The 23,586-nt window shown below is 36.7% G+C and overlaps 1 protein-coding gene across 3 annotated transcripts in view; it reads left to right on the plus strand.

Moving 5' to 3' along the window:
- Positions 1–23,586, plus strand: part of UHRF2 (ubiquitin like with PHD and ring finger domains 2) — a 76,113-nt gene that overhangs the window by 44,603 nt on the left and 7,924 nt on the right. For all 3 annotated transcript variants that reach the window (XM_021531691.3, XM_021531690.3, XM_021531689.3), the window contains exons 6-10: positions 7,233–7,419; positions 10,334–10,457; positions 10,854–10,961; positions 14,144–14,248; positions 22,095–22,201. In XM_021531691.3, the coding sequence (XP_021387366.1) occupies positions 7,233–7,419; positions 10,334–10,457; positions 10,854–10,961; positions 14,144–14,248; positions 22,095–22,201 (631 nt within the window). The remainder of the gene's footprint in view (positions 1–7,232; positions 7,420–10,333; positions 10,458–10,853; positions 10,962–14,143; positions 14,249–22,094; positions 22,202–23,586) is intronic.

Below are 23,586 nucleotides of genomic sequence, written 5' to 3' on the forward strand. Positions count from 1 at the left end.
GTCTTGGGTCACCTTATTATATTTACCAGCTGAGGTAAACAACCCCAGCGCCCTGAGCTGCTCCTCATAGGATGTGTGCTCCAGAGCCTTCACAAGCTTCACTGGCCAAATCTGGACACACTCCAGCACCTCAGTGTCCTTCTTGGAATGAGGGATTCAAAGCTGAGCACAAGATTTGAGGGGTGGCCTTACCACTCACTACTTTGTACACTGATTTCCACTCTAATTGTTCCAGAGTCAAGACCTTTGTTGTCTATTACAGCTCCTTCACTCCAGTGTTGATAGTTGTTTCTTTATTTGTAACCTCTTTGCATAAACTACCCAAATACTGACATCTGTGTAGAGATTTGCACCTCTGTGTATGTTCTGTTTCATTTTATTCCTGGTCACAATCTTATTAATTTCAGCATATTGTTTATAACCTTAATAAATAAATATCATTCATAAATATAATCTTCTAAAGTGTAATTGTGAAAAATAAACTCATGTGGGAATTCAGCTGTATTTCTTGAACTGCTCTTTTTCCTGAAGTCAACACTCACTACACAACCCTGTTCATGTGATTCTGTTTTCCAGCCAGGTCAGCTGTTTTGCCTTTGTTCAAGTATGCACAGTGCATTATCAGTTGAGCTGTATGCTATAATCAGTTTGGCTACCAGTGTAGCTTTTCCTTCTGGATTGTACGTACAATCCCATTTGTACTGTGTATTAAAAAAAGTTAAATATATATATGCCTATCTATAAACACACAACTCCCTTAGCTTATATACTATGGAGAGATGCAGAATTTTATTACATTCTTTTATTTAAATTTAATTTTATTATTTTATTTAATTTTAATTTCAGATTAAATTAAAATAATTATTTGGCCTTAAATATTCTATGAGATTTTTGTAAGCACAGTCAGCAAATGCACTGATTATATTTTTGTCCATATTTAGCTACTCTCCACGCCCATGTCAAAAGATAGAATGCCCAATATGGAAATAATCTTTATCAGATAAACAGACTAGGATGTCTCTGCAGAAAAACTCATTTTTTCTTGAGCATGGTCACATAATAGTTAGGTTTTGTATATGTAAAGTGATGTTAATATAAATTTAGCAGTTACAGTTAAAAATAGTAATTTTCTCATTAATTAATGGAAGTAAAATTCTGCAACTGAGAAAAGGAGTAAGACTAAGCCTATTAGAAAATTATATTAGAAATAAAAAAATCTGAGAAGCAAAATAGTTGTAAATATGTTAAAAACATTTATATGCAACATGCAAATAACACCTGGGTATCAAAATATATTACTCCCAGAATCCAAACTTGTGCTAATTCCTTCTTCTTCTTCAAAAAAGTTAATATTAAATTATTTATGCAACTAAACTCTGCATTGTTGGTTGAGATGAACAGACCTGTCTTCATATGACTAATAGTGCAGCTATAGTTAGTGCATATGACTTAGGATATGGTTAAAACAAAAATGTGGAAAATGAAAGTCATATCATGAAAATGACAGTGTGTAGTTTGTCTGTATATTGAAGAAACTAGAGAACTTCACCTATTTAACTGAACTAAAATATGTAGGTTATTTTTGCTCTTTTCCTATTTAAAAATAAAATTACTAACCTTTTATCTAAGAAACTGATTTTTTAACTGAAACCAGTTAATTACATAGGCCTAAACAATGTGATGCTCAGAGCTACAGAAAAATATGCCATTTCATGTTGTCTGTTACTAGCTAAATGAGGTAGACTATAGAGTTTCCATAGGGAATGCTCAGTCATCACTTTTAAAATTTTTCAAAGGAGTTAACAGTTATCTGGGATTGCTTAGTCTGACTGGAATCAGTGTTGGCACCTTGCACAGGTAGGAGTTTAATGTAGCTATGCTAGAAAACCCTCAGATTTATTAATCAGCACACATAAAATTTTCCCGTTCTCTTCAAATGAACCTTTGGAGGGAAGTCTGAAACTAATAGATTACCTCCATTTGGAAAGCATGATAAGTCTTCTAGGCTACACTTTACTAGAAGCAATATTCTCATAGATTTTGGAGGGTTTTTTAGAAGTATATATTTAAATGTATTTTTGCCTTTAAGACTTTACAAAATAGTCACTGCTGGTAGCTTTACATGTTTATTTTTCAGGCTTTCCAGTCAGTAGATCTCACAAAAGCTTCTATCTGCAGCTGGTAACCTTCCCTCTTCAGTGATTCTTTTATATGTTTCAATTGTAAAGGTTTTTATCTTAAAACCAATGATTCAAACAGCATAGTTTTAGCACTTCTTATCATGGAATGGTTTTAGTTGGAAGGGACTTCAAAAAATGTTTTAGTCCAACCTCCGTGCCATGGGCAGGAGTATTTTTCGTTAAATCAGGTTGCTCAAAGTCCTATTCAACCTGACTTTAAAAGGCTCCAGGGATGGGGCATCCAAACCTTCTCAGGGTAACCTGTGCCAGTGTCTTACCCCTCACAATAAAAAAAAAAGTCTTCCTTGTATCCAGTCTAAATCACATTTCTTTCAATTTAAAATTGCTCATAGTTTTCATTATTGTTGCTCCCTGTCATTACTGATCTCGGTAAAAAATCTTTCTCTGTGTTTCTGATATACCTCCTTTAAGTACTGGAAGGCCATACAAAGGTATCCCTAAAGCCTTCCCTTGCCCAGGCTGAACAAATCCATCTCTCCCAGCCTTTCTTCACAGGAGAGGTGTTCCAGCCCTCTGATCATTTCCATGGCCCTCTTCTGGACCTGTCCTAACAGTGGTTGGAAGGAATATTCGGGGAAGTACAGTCGTGTCAGCCTGGCCTCAGTGCTGGGGCAGGTCATGGAGCAGGTCATCCAGAGTGTCCTCACGCGTGGTGTGCAGGACAGCCGGGGGATCAGGCCCAGCCGGCAGGAGTTTGTGGAAGGCAGGGTCAGCTTGACCAGCCTGGTCTCCTTACAGACAGTGACCCAGCCGGTGGTTGAGTGAAAGGCTGTGGATGTTGTCTGCCTGGACTTAAGTAAAGCCTTTGATACTGTTTCCCACAGCATTCTTCTGGAGAAACTCTGCTCATGGCTCAGACAGGCGCAGAGTTCACAGGAAAACCCGGCTGTGGCTGGGCCCAGAGCTTGGTGGTGCATGGAGCTACATCCAGCTGGTGGCCAGTGACCAGTGGTGCTCCCAGGGCTCAGTACTGGGGCCAGTCCTGTTTAATATCTTCATCAGTGATGTGGATGAGAGGTTTGAGTGTGCCCTCAGTGAGATTGCAGATGACACCAAGCTGGGTGGGAGTGCTGATCTGCTGGGGGGCAGGAAGGCTCTGCAGAGGGATCTGCACAGGCTGGATCATGGCCAAGGCCAGTGGTGTGAGGTACAACAAGGCCAGTGCTGGTCCTGCCCCTGGGTCACAGCAGCCCCAGGCAGTGCCACAGGCTGGGGCAGAGTGGCTGCAGAGCTGCCCACAGGAAAAGGCCCTGGGGGTGCTGGTGACAGCAGCTGAGCATGAGCCAGCAGTGCCCAGGTGGCCAAGAGGGACAATGGCATCCTGGGCTGTGCCAGCAACAGAGTGGCCAGCAGGAGCAGGGCAGGGATTGTCACCTGTACTTGGCATTGGGGAAGCCACACCTGAATCCTTTGTTCAGTCCTGCGCCCCTCACTCCAAGAAGGACATTGAGGTGCTGAAGTGAGTCATAACGTGCCTGAGAGTATTGATTAGATAATCATTAGACCAAGTTCCCTAATGAAGTGGTGCCATCACCGTCCTGGTAGGTTTCTCAAGGTGAGTGGATATGGCACTGGAGGACATGGTTTAATGCTGAATATGATGGTGGAGCTAGGTTGGTAGTTAGACTTGATGATCTTAAAGGTATTTTCAAACTAATATGATTCTCTGAATCTCTGATGAACTACACCACTCAGTTTGGTGTCATCTATAACCTTGTTGAGGGTGCACCACTGGGTGTGTCATTGATGTAGATAGGAAATAATAGCATTCCCAATATGACCCTTGAAGAACAACACTCCTTAATGGCTTTCGCTTTTACCATATCCAATTAAACCATTGGATATGGAGCATTCACTCTTTGAATGTGGCTGTCCAATTAAGTCCTTATCCATTTAACATTTCATTCATCAGACACATCTCTCTTTAGTTTAGCAGCAAGAATGTAAGTCAGCTATAAAGTTAGAGTGTCACAAAGGAGGGCCACAAAGATGGTGAAGGGCCTTGAAGGGAAGCCTTATAAAGACAACAGCTGAGGTTGCCTGATTGTTTAGCCTAGAGAAGTGACTGAGAGCAGTCATCACAATCTACAACTTCCTCATGAAGGGAACAGGAAGGGCAGATCAATGTGTACTCTGTGGTGAGAGTGACAGGAGCTGAAGGAATGGCCTAAAGCTGTGTCAGGGGAGGTTTAGGTTAGATATCAGGAAAAGATTCTTCACCCAGAGGGTGCTTGGACACTTGAACAGGTTTCCCAGGGAAATTGTCACAGCACTCAGCCTGGCAGGGATTCAAGGAGCTTCTGGACAATGTTCTCATACATGGAGGGATTTTTGGGATGTCCTTTGCAGGGCCAAGAATTTGACATGAGTGATTCTTGTGGATCCCTACCCCCTCATGATATTCTATAAATCTATGATTTTTTGTTCAGAATATTGTGAGGGTCCATATCAAAGGCCTTACAGACAGGTATACAGACATCTATAGTTCTCCTTTGACAACTGATGCATTGTGTCCTTGTTGGAGGGCCACTGTGCCAACAGGCACTATTTGCCCTTGGTAAAGCCATTTTGGCTGGCTTAAACCAGTCTTCTGTATTCCAGGTCTTGACATGTCTTCCAGGAGTCTCTGCTCCGTGATCTTACTGGGCACTGAGATGCAGCTGACTAGTCAATAATTCCTGGGTTCTCGCTTTTTACTCTTTTTTTTTTTTTTTTTTTTTTTTAAGGTTGAAATAGCTTTTTCTCCAGTCACTGAGATCTTACTCTGACTGTTGTGGATTTTCAGACATGATTTTTTATATATGATGAAGAGTGGTTGTAGTTAACAGCTACAATTCTCTCAGGACCCTGGAATGCATCTCCTTGGGTCCCATGGTATTGTCTATGTTCAGGTTCTCAGATAATCTTGAACCTGATCTGCTCTTACACCAGGAGTGACTTCAATTCCCCAGTTCCTGTCTTGAGGTTCAGGGACTTGAGAGATGTGGGAAGAGTGATTACTAATGAACACTGGGGCAAATAAAATTGTTGCATAAGTCTACCTTCTCCATGTGGATAGTAATTATTCTGTCCCATTTTGGGGGACAGAGGGGAGGAGAGGGTTGTGTGTGTACATTTTCTTTAATCTTCCTTTTCTGACCAATATGCCTATAAGAAGCCATTTTTACTATTTTTTGTATCCCTTGCCAAATTCAGCTCCAGCTATACCTTAGTTTTCCTAATTTCTTAATTGTCCCTCCACAACCGGACAGCACTTCTCTTTTCTTCCCAGGATACCTGTCCCTGATTCCATGTCCAGTGCTTTTCCTTCTTTTTGTCCAAGAGGTCTTTACTGAGCCATGCTGGTCTCCTGCCTTCCCTAACTGAATGCTCACTGGTAGAAATGGAGAGATCTTGGGCTCTAAAAGAAATGTCCTTAAAGATCTGACTGTTTTATTCTGCTCCTTTTTCCCTGAATGCAGTTTTCCAGAGGGTCCCATCCACTAATTCCTAAAATAACTAAAAGTTCAGACTTCTAAATTTCAGAGTAGTGACTTTAATCTTTCTTTGGCCCATAATTGCTGAGATCATGAATTCCACCAGGGCATGACCACTTCAGCCCAGGCTGCCACTGATCCTGTCCTCTCCAGTTAGTTAATCTGTGCTGGTAAGCCACAGGTGCAGTAGCAGGTGCACTTCTCTGTCATCTGGCGTAAGAAATTTTCCTTGATGCTGTCCAGGAGTCTCCTGGACTTCTTACATCTTGCCGAGCTGCTTTTCCAGCAGATGTCAGGGACTGTCCTGATAAGTCCCAGCAGCTGGATCAGAATCTGCCAGAGTGATGCTTCCTGCAGGTGAAGTAAGGAGGTTTGGCAGCAGGGTATCCTCAGCTGGGTGATGGGTAATAAACACCAACCATGAGATTCTGTTTATTGGCTTGGCTTCTGATTTTTAACCACAAGCTCTTGACCTGTTCATCACTGTTTTTCAAATATGGGTTTGTGCAATCAAGTTCATGGAGAGGGCAAATTGCCTGCCCCCCCTCCTTTCCTTGCCTATCCCTTCTGAACAGTTTGTAGCTGTCAGCTGGAATGCTCCAGTCATGTGATCTGTCCTACCAAGTTTCAGCGTTTGTGATTAGATCATAGCTTTCCATTTGCACAGTCATTTACAATTCTTCTGATTGTCACCTATGCTACATATGCTAGTGTACAGGCATTTCAGCTGTCTATCAACTGTGTAAGCATTTTAGATGAAAAAGCTCTAGTTCTTTTGAAGCATTTCACATGTGTTCCCCTGTCAGTTTTTAATTCATCAGCAGCCCCTGACTCTTCTTTCTTAATCAAAACTCCATCCTCTTCCCACTCTAAGTGTAGTTGATTCTATCTTTTAAGATTAAAGAATTTTTCAAGGTCTTCCAGAAAGACTGCAGACACAGCACAATGCTTAACCTTTCTTATATAACTTTCAGTCTGGAGTTTCTCTCCACAGAGATGTACACTGATAACTTCAAGTGCATGGATCAATTTCTCTGCAAAATCTATTCAGCTGGGAGGGCATGCTCTTCTTCAATAGAAAGGAGCGTGGATTTCTGCAAAATCCGAGTCATTAATTTCCTTCTTGGTATACTTAAGGAAAAGTGTTAAAGTATCCAGAACTCCTGGATACATCAAGGATCCACCTCATATTTCTATTCAAGAATAAACTTCTGAAATAAATATTTATTTTATTGCTTATGTTATCCAAGCTAACGTACAAGGAGCTAAATAAGCTGTATAGCTTCAAAAGACAGCAGAACTTCATCTTTAGGGAGAATGTGCATGTACATCTTGGGAGCATGAGAAAATAAAGAGAAGCTGATGATTACTCATGTTTTTTGTGGCTTGTTTGTACAGCAGAAGAAATCTTATTAAGCTTGGATACATACCTCATTGTAAGAAGAAACGCATTTTCAAGAGAGCAGTGTTCATGCTCAGAAATAATTATTCCTTTAGATATAATAATTCACTTTGCTGAGATACATGGCATTTGACATTTCTTTGTTTTTGACAGGAAAAAGCGGCCCTGAATGCAAGCACTGTAGGGCTGATCCAGATAAGGAGTGCCGGTTTTGTTCATGTTACTTGTGTGGTGGAAAACAGGATGCTCACATGCAACTCCTGTGTGATGAATGTAATATGGCTTATCATATTTACTGCCTGAACCCTCCTTTAAGCAAGATACCAGAAGATGAAGACTGGTAAATATACAAGGATGATTTACTTACCTATATTGACATTCTATACATGGTACCTTTTTGATATTTGCACCTCATGAGAGAAAACAGTGAAGATATTTTTAAATTCTGAGGTGTTTTCATCCATCTACTTAATATAAGGCTTATGTTTTCTGTCAAGATAATTCTTCTAAATCGTTCACAATGGATTAGTAGTAAGCTTTAAGGCCATTATGAAATTTCAAGACTGGTATGTTCATTTTATTCATTATGGTCATTATAATCTTCTGGGACATTACCTGATGGTATTTATTGACAGTTATTGTTCGTCAGCCTTTTCATTTTTTGAAAGCTTCACTGCTTGAGCAATTCTCTTATGCTCTTGCTTCTCTACCCCTTCATCCTTTGTCCCTGCTGCTGCCCCTGTGCTCTTCATTGCCTCTACTACATTCATTTTTCATGCTATGGAAGGACCACCACATTACTACTCTTCATTTCATATGTAATTACTCTTATGTTTTTATTAGCTGTCTACAATTTACACTGTTCATATTTATCGCCTGCCTATGATTTATTTGAGGTGTTAATCCTTTATAAATGAGTAATAAATAGAATTTTATTCTTGTAAAGTTTTTCATAGACTTCATTAAACGTCTAAGATGTCTATGAATACATTACATGGAAACTCTTTTAACCTTGTGATTATATTTTTTGTAAAAATCTGTGTAAATCTTTTGGAAGTTTTAGCATTCTCTGTAAATTAATAACTCAATTTCCTACACCTTACTGGATTCCAAAATGTTTATTGGTTAGTGCCTGCCTGTTTTCTGGGTCAACTATCCTCACAGGAAAGAATTTCTTACTAAAATCTAAACTAGTTAGAAGGTGCCTGAAGCCTTTCTCCAGATTGAACAGCCCCAGCTCTCTCAGCCTGTCTTCATAGCAGAGGTGCTTCAGCCCTCTGATCAGCTTGGTGGCCCTCCTCTGCGCTCTTGGCAACAGTTCCATATCTTTTTTGTCTTGGGTGTCCCAGAGCTGATGCAGCACTGTAGGTGGGGTCTCACAAGAGCAGAGTAGAGAGGCGGAATCATCTCCCGTGATCTGCTGCCCACCCTGTTCTGGATGCAGCCCAGGATGAGGATTGGCTTTCTGTGCTGTGAGTGCACATGGCTGGATCATAGTGAGCCTTTTGATTAAAAAAACCTCCTCCTCTCCAGAGATAGTTGTGGTCCACTTTCCAAATTATGAATTTCCAGAAGTTTAATTCATATAATTAAAATTCATTGGAAAATGCTTGTCAAGCTTTTTAGCTTGTTTTTGTTTACTGTGTAACTAAGAATAGGAGCATTAAGATCTATATATGTAAGTATATAGATATGTAAGTATATAAGATAGCTGCATCTGTGAATGAAGTCACAGGGTGGTAGAGGTACAGTTGTGGTCCTGGCTTATGTGAGCTAGTTTTGAGATGCTTAGTGTCACCAGCCCTGCGCTGTTTTAATGCTTGTCATTATGTAGAAGTGCATTTGCACTGGGCATCAGAGCAGTATCTCCTATCAAAGAAGAAGTTTGTGCCTTCCCTTCTTCCTGCATACTAGCAAAGAATCATGGTTGTCTGATTCTTAATTTAGAAGCAGTTTGCTTCAGAATTGGGAATATTTCCATTTTGTATTTTTAGAGTGTAAAATCTGGTGAACTCTATTCAGGGGTTAAGTCTTCACTTTGAATAAGTTTATCTTGTGGAGATTAAGTCACTCTGTATGTGAAACAGTATTTAATAGTCCCTACAAGATTCAGTTTAAAAGATATTAAGATAGTATTGTTACCCTATCAAGAAACATGGCATTCACCATGTGACTTCACCTTGTTAATTCACCTTGCATTATGTCATATTTGTTCTTTTAATTGGTCTTACATGCTTTTTCTGTAAGCAGCTGTAATACCTGTCAAAGTTATAGTATATAACTTCAGTATTGTACATTATTATTTTTTTATATCCATTGCTTCATTGTTTTCATGGTCCAACACCTTTACGGAGATAGTGAAATCTGTTCCTGTGAACCTTAATCATTAATCCTTCTATTCATATCCACATAAAAAACTTACTAAATCCAAACCAGCAGTAGTAGTAGTTGTAGTAGTTTTTGTTTACTGAATGAGGTTATCAGTGTTAATGTAGATCAGGCTTCCTCTTCTAATCGTGTATGGTAACCAAATCCAGCCTATGGGAGCCAGAAACAAGGACATGCCTGTATATTATTACTCCTGGACTGGGATAAGAATGTTGCTGGAAACAGCAGAACGACCACTGTACTTCTTTTCTCTCTCTGCTGTGGTCAGTATACTAGTGTCTCTGCTTTCCTACCAGAATGGATTTGTGTTAGGATGAGTGAGCCCCAGCATGATGTTCAAATGGCTTCAGTGCTGTGTGGGGTGATTGTGTGTGTTTCTGTATACATTATGTTATACCTTGGCTCTGTTTGACATTCAGTAATCTGCAGTGAAATTTATTGCGCAACCAGCAAAAAATAAGGATAGACTGGGCAGGGACACAGAATCAGACAATGAGTACTGGTTAGCAGCATACTGTCATCTCAGCTATCTTCTCCTTTACGTGATGTAAATGAAGGAGGACTAAATAAAGAGGTAGTACAGGTGACATGGGCACCTCTCATATATCATGTGAGAAAAAATAGTTATATGTTTTGCAACTAGCACTCTACCTTTAAAGATATTGAAAACCCCTTTCTTAAAGTGACAGTATTTGTTCATGTTGAGTTCATTTTTTAAGCTGTAGGCTTCAGCTGCTTGAGACTGGTATATGCTTGCTATCTTGAAACATTCAGTCAAAATAAACAAATAGACGCTATTTTGGCTACCAGAAATGTATTGCCATTATTATGAAGTTAATTGAGAATTTACTAAAACCTTTTTTTAGGTATTGTCCTTCCTGCAAAAATGATTCTAATGAAGTTGTAAAGGCTGGAGAAAAGCTCAAACAGAGTAAAAAGAAAGCAAAGATGCCATCTGCCAGTACTGAAAGCCAGAGAGACTGGGGAAAGGTAGAGTGTGTTTTAGAAATAGCTGTTATTCTGATTGTTCACGTATGTGCTACATCTATAATTCTGCTTGCATATGCACTACACAAAATTCAGTACTGGGTTGCACAAACAAGACAATGTTTAATCGTGCTTGCTGTCTACTGGCAGTTAAAGCAGTGGAAGGATTATTAAGGTGACTAGAGGTAAAAAGAATAAAAAAAAGAAAACCCCCAATTCCCCTCCCAAACCCATAAGCACATATTACTTAATTTTACATTCCTTTTAACAACTGTTAACATATTTTGAAATATGTGTTTGTTATAATAGACAGATTTTGTGATCTCTGCATTGAAATTACAAATACTCTTCAATATTGCAATTTATTGGTCTGATTACTTTTGTCTGACGTATTTTTAGGGCATGGCCTGTGTTGGTCGCACTAAGGAATGCACTATTGTCCCTTCAAATCATTATGGGCCTATACCTGGTGTTCCTGTTGGGACAACCTGGAAATTCAGAGTTCAGGTATGTTGTTTCAGTATTAGCTGTAGTTGAAAGAAATATGAATAGTAATTACTGGGTTGGGCACTAAAATAAATTTCAGTTGACAATTGCCATTTTCACCAGCACTAAGTAATGCGAATACATTATGATTCCAATATTGGAAGTGATGCGGATAGTAGTGAGGGTTGAACTATACTGATTTTACCATACAACTTTTTGCTACAACTTTTTATATATAACTTAGTAAAAAGTCTGTTGGAATTATGATAAACATATTTCACATGTTAAAATTTTAGGTTGGATATTTAGTGAATAGAGTTAAGTATTTTCTGAAGAGTTTTTTTTCACATGAACAGATTATCCCATGAATGGGGAGTAGACTGCAGATTTTGAAAACATTGACTGCAAATTGACTGTAGGTGTTTTTTGCTATATGTAATGGATGTCCAAATCTGCTTTTAAACTGATGAACATCTTAAGCCTTTGTAAGTCTGTAGTGCTATTAAAATTCACTGTATATTCAGGTTTTGGTGGGTTTTTTTAACTGTTTCATTTTCTGTTCAAAATATTCTTTAGGCTCTGTGGTAAACTAGGTTGGTAAGAAACTGGCAGAAAAATAACCCTATCTGGAGTAGACTAGGGACTAATTTTCCCAGTGCATTTCGCATTTTGGTAATGTAACCACAGTGCCATACTATGGAAAAAACAAAGCAGGGAGGATGGGATACCTGCATTTTGTGCCAGTACCGATTTTTTTTCTGGTTTTGTAGTGTCCAGCAAGCTACAAACTTCCTCCCTTTTCCTTCAGCCTGATCCAATTTTTGGGTTCTCTTTCATTTTTCCATTGTTGTTTCTAGTCATGAAAATACATTCTTTGTTTTCTAAATCAGTTAGTTCTTTGTCTCTTGCATATGTAAATGATTGCAACTGAATGTTTTCTGTCATATTTAGAAGAATAAAACTAGAGTGTTTTAAACTGCTTGAGAAGGGGCAAGCCAAAAATCAAGCGCCTCTTTCTGATTTGTTTTATAAACTTTTCATGACTTGCTTTCTTTTTGTTTGGTGCCAGATGTTAAGTCTAATAAGTAAGAAAGCTTTCTGAAATCACTTGGGCAAACTCAATGTATCCAAATAAATTTTTATTTTCATTGCTTTAATAGTAATTGGAATTACTTGATTACCTTTTTGTTAGGAATTCTATTGGTAAGACAAAACCTAATGCTTTTCGTGTTTCTAGTACTGGTAGGAAAAACCAACAGAACTGCTTTCATCAGAAAATCCCTCAAAATATTATATATATAGTGTATATACTATATGTGTGTATTTATGTGTGCGTATATATATATATATATATATATATATATATATATATATATATGGACTAAATATCAAAAGACAATTGCCATTTATGCACAATTAATTTATTTTGGATACAAATTAAACTCCTTTTCATTTTTAAAGAAATTTGAAATTCTTTCTACATAGGAAGTTAAATTACACTTGTTTGTTATATGAACTAAGTTTTTTATGACAAAATGAGATTTTCTCAGGAAATCTATAAGAATTTAGAGACTGTATGAGAATTTAAAGACTTCTTTATTTCTGATTTGCATAGTTTTTTAATGACACAAACTCTATTTTCTCTAGAAGGAAATTGACTAAACATTACTTCTGGAGAGAGCATCTGAAGAGCATCTTTGACATGAATTATCTATCAGTGTTCATCTTTGGGGTGAATCACCTACCAGAAACCTAAATTTAATTGATGAAACCTGAAAACTAAATAAAGGGAGGGAGGAATGAATTAAAGAATGTTTGATACAACAGGACAGAGGAACGCAGCAGTAAGGCCTAAAAAGGCCTTGTATTCATTGTACCCATAAGTGGTCTGGAAAAATTGGCAAATAGCTGATAAAGTTAAATGAGAGTGCTAAATTGTTGTGCATAGCAACATGGGGCTGGGAAGAGGTAATTTGTAATTGACTTTCAGCTACTTACACTTCTTATTTAGCAAAGAAATATTCTAATAGCTAATTTTGAAAAAGATGTCATTTTAATAGTGATTAGAAAAATAAATCAAATACTAAATTATCATGAATTAAAGGGTCAGGAAAATAAAATACATTATTCTTAACAGCAAACAGGAAGTATTGTGCAAGGAAGTATTATTGTGTCCTTGCATGGTTTTCATGCTGTACACAGCTCTAATCTGATGTTTAAAGTGCACTTTTGACTAGCTGGATCCTTGATGCATTGTATAGCAGAGGAATATAGACCCCCATGAAAGTTGCTTAGAACTGTAGGTTGGGAAAAGGTGATCAGGAGTGCAAGAAGCAGAATGAGAAAAACAGGCAAAATAGAGATCTGGAAGAAGGTATGAAGGTAGAAAGAAGAAATGTAATTGGTTTTATGCTGGAAACCTTCATTCTACCAACACTATTTTTATCATAACATGCTGAGAAAATGCATAGTTTGATATATAGTCTCATTTTATTAGTAAAGGTTCGTAAGGCTTTTCTACTAATCTGTTGTTTGAAACCATTATTAAATCAGTTTTTGTGTGAGAGATGCTCCAGCAGATGTTGCCAGATTATGCTACAGCTGAAGCTTCCATGCTGCAGATTACTTGAACATTTATTAATAGAGAGTTATCCTGGTTGGACAACTACTCTATGATCCATGTGGTGTTGCAATGGCTTCTTCTGTTTCCTTGGGCAGTCTGGTAATATTCCTCTTCACTGGTTACATTTACAGTGTGTTATCTTACAAGTCCCTGACAAAATTATCTTTACACTGGGATCTTCCTAGGTTAAAAATAGCAAGATGCCACCAAACTGGTAGATCTCCTTCTCCTTTGAATTGTTCTAAATGACTGTGCAAGTGGAGTATAGCAGTGAGTATAGTCTTAAGTACTGCTTGTGGAAAAAATCTTGGAGATTTTCCCCAAAGAGGAAAGAGTCCATTACATCTTCCAGTGTCACCACTGTCCTATATTGTCTGCTGGTTTTCTGGTTGCTCTTACTTTTAGCTTTTCTTCCTGAAGAAACAGTGGTATTCACACGTTTATTAGCAGTCTTGCATTAACTGTTGACACAGAAACCTCTGTACAATATTTTAAGCAGAAAAGTTTATTGTTAAAAGTGGTTGTAGGTGACTTGATCTTTAAAAAAAACTGCTATAAACTGGCTTTTTTCTGTTTCCAGGTGAGCGAAGCAGGTGTTCACAGGCCCCATGTTGGTGGAATCCATGGACGCAGTAATGACGGAGCTTATTCACTCGTACTAGCTGGGGGATTTGAAGATGAAGTGGTATGTCATTCATGCGAGCAATAGTCTTGCTGTTCTAATGCATCAAATGTATCAATGTCTGTAAACACAGAGTTGTATTTGGTGTTTTATCTAAAACTAATGTTTAGGCAGATATGAACGTGGATAAAATTAAGTAGTTCTTAGTATTTCGGAGAGAAAAATCTCACCGAATCTTAAAGAATGCCTACGCTCGGATCTACATTAAAGCAAAATGTCCATTTCCACCGGATTTGACATTGTTTAGGGTAGTTACATTTCAGTATACTTTTGGAGTCTGAATTGAATGTAACAGAAAATCCGATAGTGCAATTGTGTGCAAATAATATGTTTTATGTTCTGCTTTTGTCACAATTTAATTACATTCCAAACAGTATTTCCAATTATGTGATACATTTATTTTAATGAAACAAGAATAAAATATGTGTGGCTTACTTGGTACTATGAAGTTCTGAAGTTTCTTGGATCCTGCTAATGAGCACTTTCAGAACTTCTTAGCTTCCTCAGATTCTTTCTCAGAATCTAGTACTATGATCCCTGAACGTGCTGGGAAAAAATTCTACTTTGGTGTTAACATCTAAATAAAGCAACAAAAGCAGTTATGCTGCTAAACAGAAGAGTAACTGCTTTCAATTTTCATCTTGTGATGCTGTCCAACATTTATTTATTAAGAGATGTCAGTTTTCTTCAATTAAGTAATGTGTGCACAAGGTACATCCCTTCCTGCAGTTCCAGTCCATCAGGTGGAATATTGAATCATGGATCAGGTGAAGGATAATGCAGTAAGCAACTTGGTTTTTTAAAACACACATAGCTGTCAACCACAAGGAAAAGGGCACTGAAGTAAAAAAAAGCATATGAATGAAATAGCATCAGAATGTACTATATTCTTTGCCAACAGCATCTACCAGCTGCTGCTGCTGCTGCTGCAGAATATTGCCTCTGAAGGAATGTGTGTCTCTAATTGAACAAGTGGCATGAGGAGGTACTTGGTGTTTGGATATGGTGTCCTTAGTGTCTATCCCAGCCCAGGCTCTCAGACCCTAAGAACACTGTTTCACAGTAGTTGTATCTGCTGTACTGGGGTGCTGCAGACTCCTATTTTTATTCTTTTTGGTGATACTGATGTCCCCTTATTTCTGAGCTGGTAATTATTTAATTAAAAATATTTGGTAAATTTAATTGAATCCTTTGCATATCTTTTCAATTCACCTAAGTGATGTTGTGACTATGTGGTTTTGTAGACACCTAAGCACTGTCATAGCCTGAAAGACATAAATAAATCTGAAAAGGCATAGTAGAAGAGAAATGTTGCAGAAAATACCCTACAAACCTACATTAAAGTCAGATTTTTTCTTTTTTCTAAACTAATAATACAAGGGTGTTTTTTTTTGTCCCAGTTACATTACTGAGGTTAGTTTTTCTTCTCTTCTTTCATGTGCCAAGTTTGTCTTCCAATTACTTTTATTTTCCCTGTTTTTTTTAAAAAGGCTGAGATTAAACTCCTGTCAGAACATGCACAGAAAAATTGAGTCCTGTACTTATATGTATTCTAAGTACAGTATCTAATTAATTTGAGATGTGAAATTTGAGATTTATTTATTTGAAATAAAATATACACATAAAAATCTCTGCTCACATCTATTCATTTTATTGTATGAGTAACAAAAAAAAGAGGTGACTCTTAATTGAATTTCAGTGGTGCAACAAAGATGCTTGTATGTAAGCATATCTTTTATAAAATTGAGAAATAAATTTGGAGGAGTATTATACTTTTCATAAATTGTATGTACTATTTAGGCACACTGATAATGTGTGCCATCTTAATGCTCTTCCTATTGCTTTAAATCAACAAAACCACACTGGGGTAAAGTAATTACAAATCTACACTGCAGGAAACTGAGTTAATCGTCTAAGTTTCAGATCGTGACATTTTTATGCCATGCCTGTAGAAACTTATAATCCTAGACACCCAGAATTTACTCCAATTTTACTGAAGTTTGGATATTCTGGATGTATTGGAGTGCTCATTAATAACAAGTTTTATCAGTTCTGTCAGATCTACCCTCAACACTGAGAACAGGTACAGTCATAGCTTATAAAATGAGCATTGGGTGAATTTGTTTTGTACATGATGCTTTATCCTCATTTCTAATTGCATGCACAGAAATATTTGCACATTAATCTCTCTCCTGAAAAATGGATAACTTGGAATTCTAGTGACAAGTTACATGGCTTACCTTTAGTAAGCTTTTATTTTGAATATGTTAATGTTACTGATCTCTTTGATAGTATTGCTTTGATAATAACCATAATAGGAGCATTACCTGAAGAAATTGAGAAGTCTTTCAGTAATTTATACTCTAAGAATTATTTCAGAACAGATTAATAATTACACACTAGATACTGGACAATAGCACTAATTGTGCAGTCACAGTGTTCATGACCAACATATTCTGATTTGTCTGTTCATCAGATCAAGCAGCAGAAGAAGTTTAACTTTTGTGTTGAAAACTTGCCCTCTTATTTTGTGTCATTGTTTTTATGTATCAATTTGAAACTACTGTTTACTGTCAAAAGTCTCAAGATTCATGTTTCTGCTGGGTTGGGGTAGTGTCATAAAGATGGTAAATTAACTGTGTAGTGTGCTCTAGTTTAATCCAAACAACAATTGTTTCTTCTCTAAGTGTTATTTTGCATAGGATCATGTGGGAAATCTCTGAACTGAGATTCAGAATCTCTTGGAGAATAATACCTGGTCTGAGCAGTCGCATCTTCTTGTAAAAGATTCTGAAGCTTCAAAAGATAATGACTGTAAGGACTCAAAAGGGACCCCAGGCAATATACTCATTGTCTAGGTTTGTTGATATTTTATACCATTCACTGCCTGGAATGTAGCATTCACAAACCACTTAATGAAATTAATGTCTAATATGAAATGCACATATTTTAGATTTTAAATGTGTTGCTTTAACTAGAATTATAGTAGGCTAATTAAATTAGTCATACGGATTGCAGGATTTTTTTCCCTCAAAAAACAAATTAATTTTAGATCTCCAACTGATAGCCAAAGATAATCATAATTTTAAAATGCTATCTCTAAAAGTTGTTATATCTCCTAAATAAACTCCCTCTACAGGAAAATGTCTTTGACCTGAAATAGCTCTCTGTCTTTGGCAAACCTGGTTCCAAGTCAGAACAGATTTTTAGTGGAACAAAAGATAATGAATCCACAGTGGGTAGCCTGAATTGTTTATATATTAATGTTCAGTTTAAAAGCCTAGTAATCCACCATTTTTGGACAGTGGATGGAAAGGAGTAAGAAAAACCTCAGAAAATAATTCACATATAGTAGTTAACTAGAACTTTAATCTTTTAAAATGTTGCCCTATTTCAATCACCAGTTAGCCACCTTCTGCTGTTTCCTGCTTTGAAGCTTTCTTACTGTTCAGACATATACATTAGTGAACAGTAAAATGGTGAAATGTTTTCTTTGTGGTGGAATGTGCTGTGAAACTGCCAGGTTCTTACTGTCAGGGGCAATTGTGGGCAAGACTCAGCAAGAACAATTATGATGTATTCAGGCTCTGCACTTAATGCACAGAATTCTTATTGATTTACAAATGAAATTTGTACTTTAGCCCTTCCTTTTCAATTGGAACCTTTTACTGCAGCATTAAACCATGAAATTATAAAAAATAAATCACACAATGGGCAGATAGGCCAATTCTGTCAGCGCTTTATGGATATAGAGTTTAACGGAGATGAATGATGACATGATTCAGTTTCAGATATCCCTACTATTGGGGAAAGAAAATGCTTTCAAATGTAATTGCTTGATAGTTAATAATTTTCTTGGATTTAAAAAGTTCATTTAAAAAGGCTTAGTACTCTTTTCTTTTATTTTATCATATAATCAAACTCACCTTTTTTCATTACATTTTACTGAGGTCAAACTGATAAGGGATTGATGAATCTATGACATTTGGGAATTTCTTGTATCAAGAAAGCAAATAAACTTTTTTTTTTGGTTCAAACTGAAGGTTGAAACTCATCTAGAAAATCTGATTGTGTTTGTAATAGCCGCTTACTGATAAATACAAATTTTGCATTATCTGTTGAAACCAAGCATTGAAGTCTGAGCAGAAAACGGATATGTTAATGGAGAGAGAAAATAACTGAGAGCTCTCTTGAGATAGTTGATAGTCTAGTATCTAGTATTAACTACTTGAAGTGGTTAATGTCCCTGTCAGCTGGTTCATAAAAGTAATCCATAGAAATAATGGGGTCAAATGATTCAATGGAATTCAGAATCTTACTTTCTTCATTCTATATTATTTCTCTGTTAGACTTACAACAACATTGAATAGTGGAGTATGACTGCTTGTACTGGCTGTCTGAGGCTGACTGGCTTTTGTAGTACAAGAGCTCCAGGATTGTCTTCCACTCATGTGCCTCAGTATGAGATGTTGGGTCAGTGCTACTGTGGCTGAACTTTATTTGCTCTATAATGTGATCAAACTTTACAAACAGGACAGTTAAGAAATAACTTTATGGACACAACATAAGAAAAAGGGACATTCAGAAGTTATTAAGAGAAGACAGAGTAACAAAGTACTTACTAGCTGTTGAAAGACAGTTTTGATGCAAGGAAATGGAGTTAAGCTGTGGACAGCAGAAGTGGCAGAATTATGTATTTTAAGGTAAGAAAATGGGGAGAATGTAGGAAGAAGGGAAGGGAAAAGATAAGACTGTTTTGATGGTCTTTTTTTCAGCTGTTTTGTTTCTTCAAGAACATACAGACATCAATAACTCCTTTTGCCATATGTTTTCTTTAACTGTTGAATCATTGTTTTTAGTTCTGCTTTCTGATCCTCTTCAGACAAAAATAGTTTTACCAATCTCATAGTGGCTCTCATTTAAAAGTTGTTGTAGGTGGCTGGGAGATCCTGTATTATAAATAGATAGACCTCAAAGCTGTTGAGAAATTGTTTTGATGAGTCATTACTCTCTAATAGTCCCAAATAATAAGCTGTGAATATCCCCATTATCCTGCACTTTAAAAGTAAAACACCATAAGTTCAATGAAAGTAGCTGCTGTAGGTGTCCCAGTATGTCTCTGGAGTACCAGTGCCCCTATTTCACTCCTGCTTGTCATAGGCACTTTCATATGCACATTTATTCTATGCTTTAGACACTGGGCCTGTGCATCACTTATTTTTGCCATTTTTGATTTTCATTCTCTACAAGCACTTTTGAGTTCTTCTGAGCTGTCTCCCTTTCCTGTTTGATAGTTGCTATTATATCAGAGCTTCAAATGTTCTCCAATTTCTCTTCATCCAGCCCAGATCAACAGGCTCTGACATTTTCCTTCTATTCTAGAAACTGTCTTTGTTCCCTGAAATCCTTTTTTGGTTTCTTTCCTAATATATCTGATATGAAAAAAAGGAGTATAGTTTATCTAGTTATAAGCAGCGGTGAGTCTTCCTTATATTGAAGGATGTTGAAAGATCCTAGTAACTTGACCTGTAACATTTATACTACGTAATTGTTCCTTTTATCCTCCATTTTCCTTCCTCTGGATTTCCAGTAATTCATTTATGCACAGAGCACTTTGATAATTAAGGAGAAGCAAATGTAATCCATGAAGTGTGGGTTATGCTCAGGAGGTGAGCATGTATGCATAGACCTTCTATCCATAGTATCTCTTCAAGCACAATGTTTTCAGTTAGACTACCTGGTGTTTAGACTATCACCAGAGAACCACCTAGTTTTTGTTTGAAGATGCTGGAAATTTGTTGGGTTTACATTTAAGCCATTTACATTTAACCCATTTTCCCTGGAAGTGTGCAAGTAGGAATAGTGTTACATTTCTGTATTGTCTCTTGAAGTTTTTTGGGCTTAAGTCTATAGCAATTTGTCCTTGATTTATGTTTTTTTGTTATGACAAAAAATAAGCCTACTCCATACTTTTTTCTCATGAAGATTTGTCAACAACCTGGTAGCTGACGAACAGGAGTTTGTCAAGAACATGTCCTGTCTTATAAATAATTTCCCCCATCTTGCTTTCATAGGAAGTGTTTCTGTCTTTCATATGTTTTTTTCACATTCTTATATATATGTTATATCAATATTTATCTCAAATTTATCTTTTAAGAAGAGGGAGAAGAAATCACCTGGTTTCAGTTTAGTTCTGCTTGTATATCAAAAACTGCCTTAACGGTCTTCCCCACGCTGCCACATCATGAAGATGTTAATGTTTCTTTCGTTGTTACAAAACCCTGGCCATGCTGGATTTGTGACATTCCAAGATATGTTTTCACATTTTTCTGAACTTGTCACAGGCTTATTCATAGTAAAAATGCAATTTGCTCGAATGATTGTGACGCATTAAGCAAATCCATCCTTGTTTATATTACCATCAGGATCATCCTTGTGTGATCTATGCATTGTTGTTTGCCTTGACAATCACAGAATTAATTAATTAATTCTAATCCTATGATATTTTATACAATTTATTTTACATCCTTTCTTAGTAAATGGTTCTTGTCTGGTTGTTCTTCTAAAGTTGTTTCATATACTGGCCTTAATAGAATTACATTCTGTTTCTGTTGGTTTTTAGAGATTTATTTAGTAGACTAAGTAGCTTTAAGAAAGCATATACCAGAATTTATACATGTCTTTGCTAGGTTTTGAGTATACTTTTTAACTTCATAGCACTTGTATTTTATTATGTACAGATAATTACAGCTGAATTTCTGCTAGGTTTTCCCTACACAAAATAAAATGAACCTAATTTCTATAGTTTATTTATGGCCTTGTTCAACCAGTGTTTCTTTTTCTAACCTTCTCTTTTTCTGCTGTTGTCAGTCATGAAATATGTGTAACAGTCTTGCACTGGATCCTAAATAATGTCAGACTTTTAATAGTGGTAAGAAATTGACTGAATTTTATTACTGCATAGATGTTCAGAATTTTGCTATAAAAATTCATTTGAACATTATTTTTGTATTAAATTGCAATATGCTTTATACCAAATATGCATCTCCAAAAAATAGCTTATTAACTCTATATGTAGTCTGTATATTTTTGTATTTCTGGAAATACAGTAATATCCCAGGAGTAATATGAAATCCTGTGACAAACTTTGTACAGAAAACAGAAATACAGGCTTTTCTTGAGAGTATTTTGATTTTAACAGTTTTCACAGTTCATGGTAAAAGATTTTATCAGTCTTCCTTCAATTTAATGAGAATTCTACATTGCAACTATCGTATAGAATTATTTTAGCTTACAAAATATGAATCTAAATAATTTTAAACTCTTACTGAAACAGAAGAGCTGGGATTGCTATTTTATTAAAGCACCTGCTTTGTACAGGAGGCAGCACTCTATGTACTTACTAGCACTGAGTTCCTTGCACAAGCTAAAGTTACTGATGTGATCCATCCAAGGTAATTATTCTGTATTTTACAAACATGATACTCTTATAAACACAATGAAAGCTCAAAAGAAAGTAGCTGCTTGCTAGAATATGTTCCTCCAATTTTTATTTTTTTTTCTCAAAATAGCTTTATAAAAAATGCTGATGTGGCATTTTTTAACTCAGGCATTTTTTTAGTCAGATTTTTTTGTTGAAGGGATTACGTCTAGACCAGTAGTTTTGTGCTGGTGCAGCTGTTGTAGGATGGTGATAATGAAATTGAAAACATGTCTTTCATGCCCTGGATTACAGTTTTTCTCTGAGTAAATAGAACAAATGAAGTTGCTTCTTTTTTTTTTTTTTTTTTCTTTTAATTGAGTTACTTTACTTTAGAGCGTTAAACCAAAGGATAATCTTCTTGCACAGGATCGAGGAGATGAGTTCACTTACACTGGGAGTGGAGGTAGAGATCTTTCTGGCAATAAAAGAATTGGAGAACATTCATTTGATCAGACATTAACACACATGAATAGGTAAGTTTTGAAAATAAAATTTAAAGGTATTCCAATACAAAGAGTTGGGTTGTAGTGCTTTAATTTAAAACTAACAATTTGCTGTATTTTTTCTCTTCCGTACATGCTGTGTTCATAAACAGCAAAGCCTGTTGCTTTTAAGAGATGTTTTATCAAGCCTTATGATTTGTTGCTTTAAAGGAACACTCAACTAAGTGAAATACATTGTTGTATTGTTGCTGCAGCTTGTGTTCATGCCTCTGGTTGAAATTGTTCTGCAGTCACACTGAGAGGGCTCTGTTTTAATTAAACGAGAAGTTTGTCAAAACTCTTGAGCAGAAGTTTTCTAATTCTGGGTGTTTCTTTTCTTAAGTTTCTTCTCTAGTGAAAGAAACCTAACTTCTCTTCTTCTCTGTTATAAATTTAAGGAGGAGGAAAGCATGCTCCTTTCCCCATGATAAAAGAAATATTTTCTATTTTGCTAGCCCTTTCTTTCATCATATTTTTCTGTGAAAAGCAAGGAAATAGGCTGCAGCTTTATCAAAACAGGTACTTGAAAGAGAACATGTATCCAGAGGAAGAATTAGACATCTGCCTGAAGTGTTTTTCCATCCTCCAAAAGCTGGCCTGAACAAAGAGTACTCCCTCCTAATCTGTTACACAAATGACCTCTGAACACCTGTGAGATGCTGAGAGTCACTGAGAACTTTCTGCACTTAGATGTGTTCTGCTGCTCTCAGGCAGGCTGGAGAGGGATTTTTTCCAAGCTGTCTAGAGGAGAAAGAGGAAAAGCCTGACTTGGCTGCTGTGAAAGGGAGGGGGATGGGACATGTCCCTTTCTTAATGTCTGTCCTTAATCTTGTCTCTTTTCACACAGGATGTGAAAATGAACAAGGTTAAAGAGGGAAGAAAAATGGAAGTAGGTTTAAGCAATAGCTTTACAAGCATATTTAGTGACTAGAATGAAGTTGTTTTGGGATACAGAATTAAAGCTGGACCCCTTAATGTCAGCGTTTCTCTCCTCTTAGCAAATGAGAAATCCACAGGAAAAACTACTTAGCAGTGAAGGCACTAGTGCACATGGAGTAAAACAATGTGCTGCTCTCATTTACTGAGCTTGATACAAGTTTTCAAGTACTTCAGTATAGAAGATTATGGTGATTGTATGTAGTTGAATCTGTATTGGTTTAGCTTGTCCAGATAATTTTACAAGTTTTGTTTTTATATGGGAAAAAAATTTAATGTTGACATAGTTTGCCTGTCTCTTACTGTTCTCTACAATGTGGGTTCTACACTTGTATCATGTCTGTTTATAACCCATATTATTTCTTCTGTTTTGAGATGCGTCGTTTGTGTTGTGGCAAATTCTGAAGGGCTTTCAATCTCATCATGTCAGGCTGTGGTAG

The sequence above is a fragment of the Lonchura striata genome, chromosome Z (assembly GCF_046129695.1).
Source record: "Lonchura striata isolate bLonStr1 chromosome Z, bLonStr1.mat, whole genome shotgun sequence".
In the NCBI taxonomy this organism is placed as follows: Eukaryota; Metazoa; Chordata; class Aves; order Passeriformes; family Estrildidae; genus Lonchura; species Lonchura striata.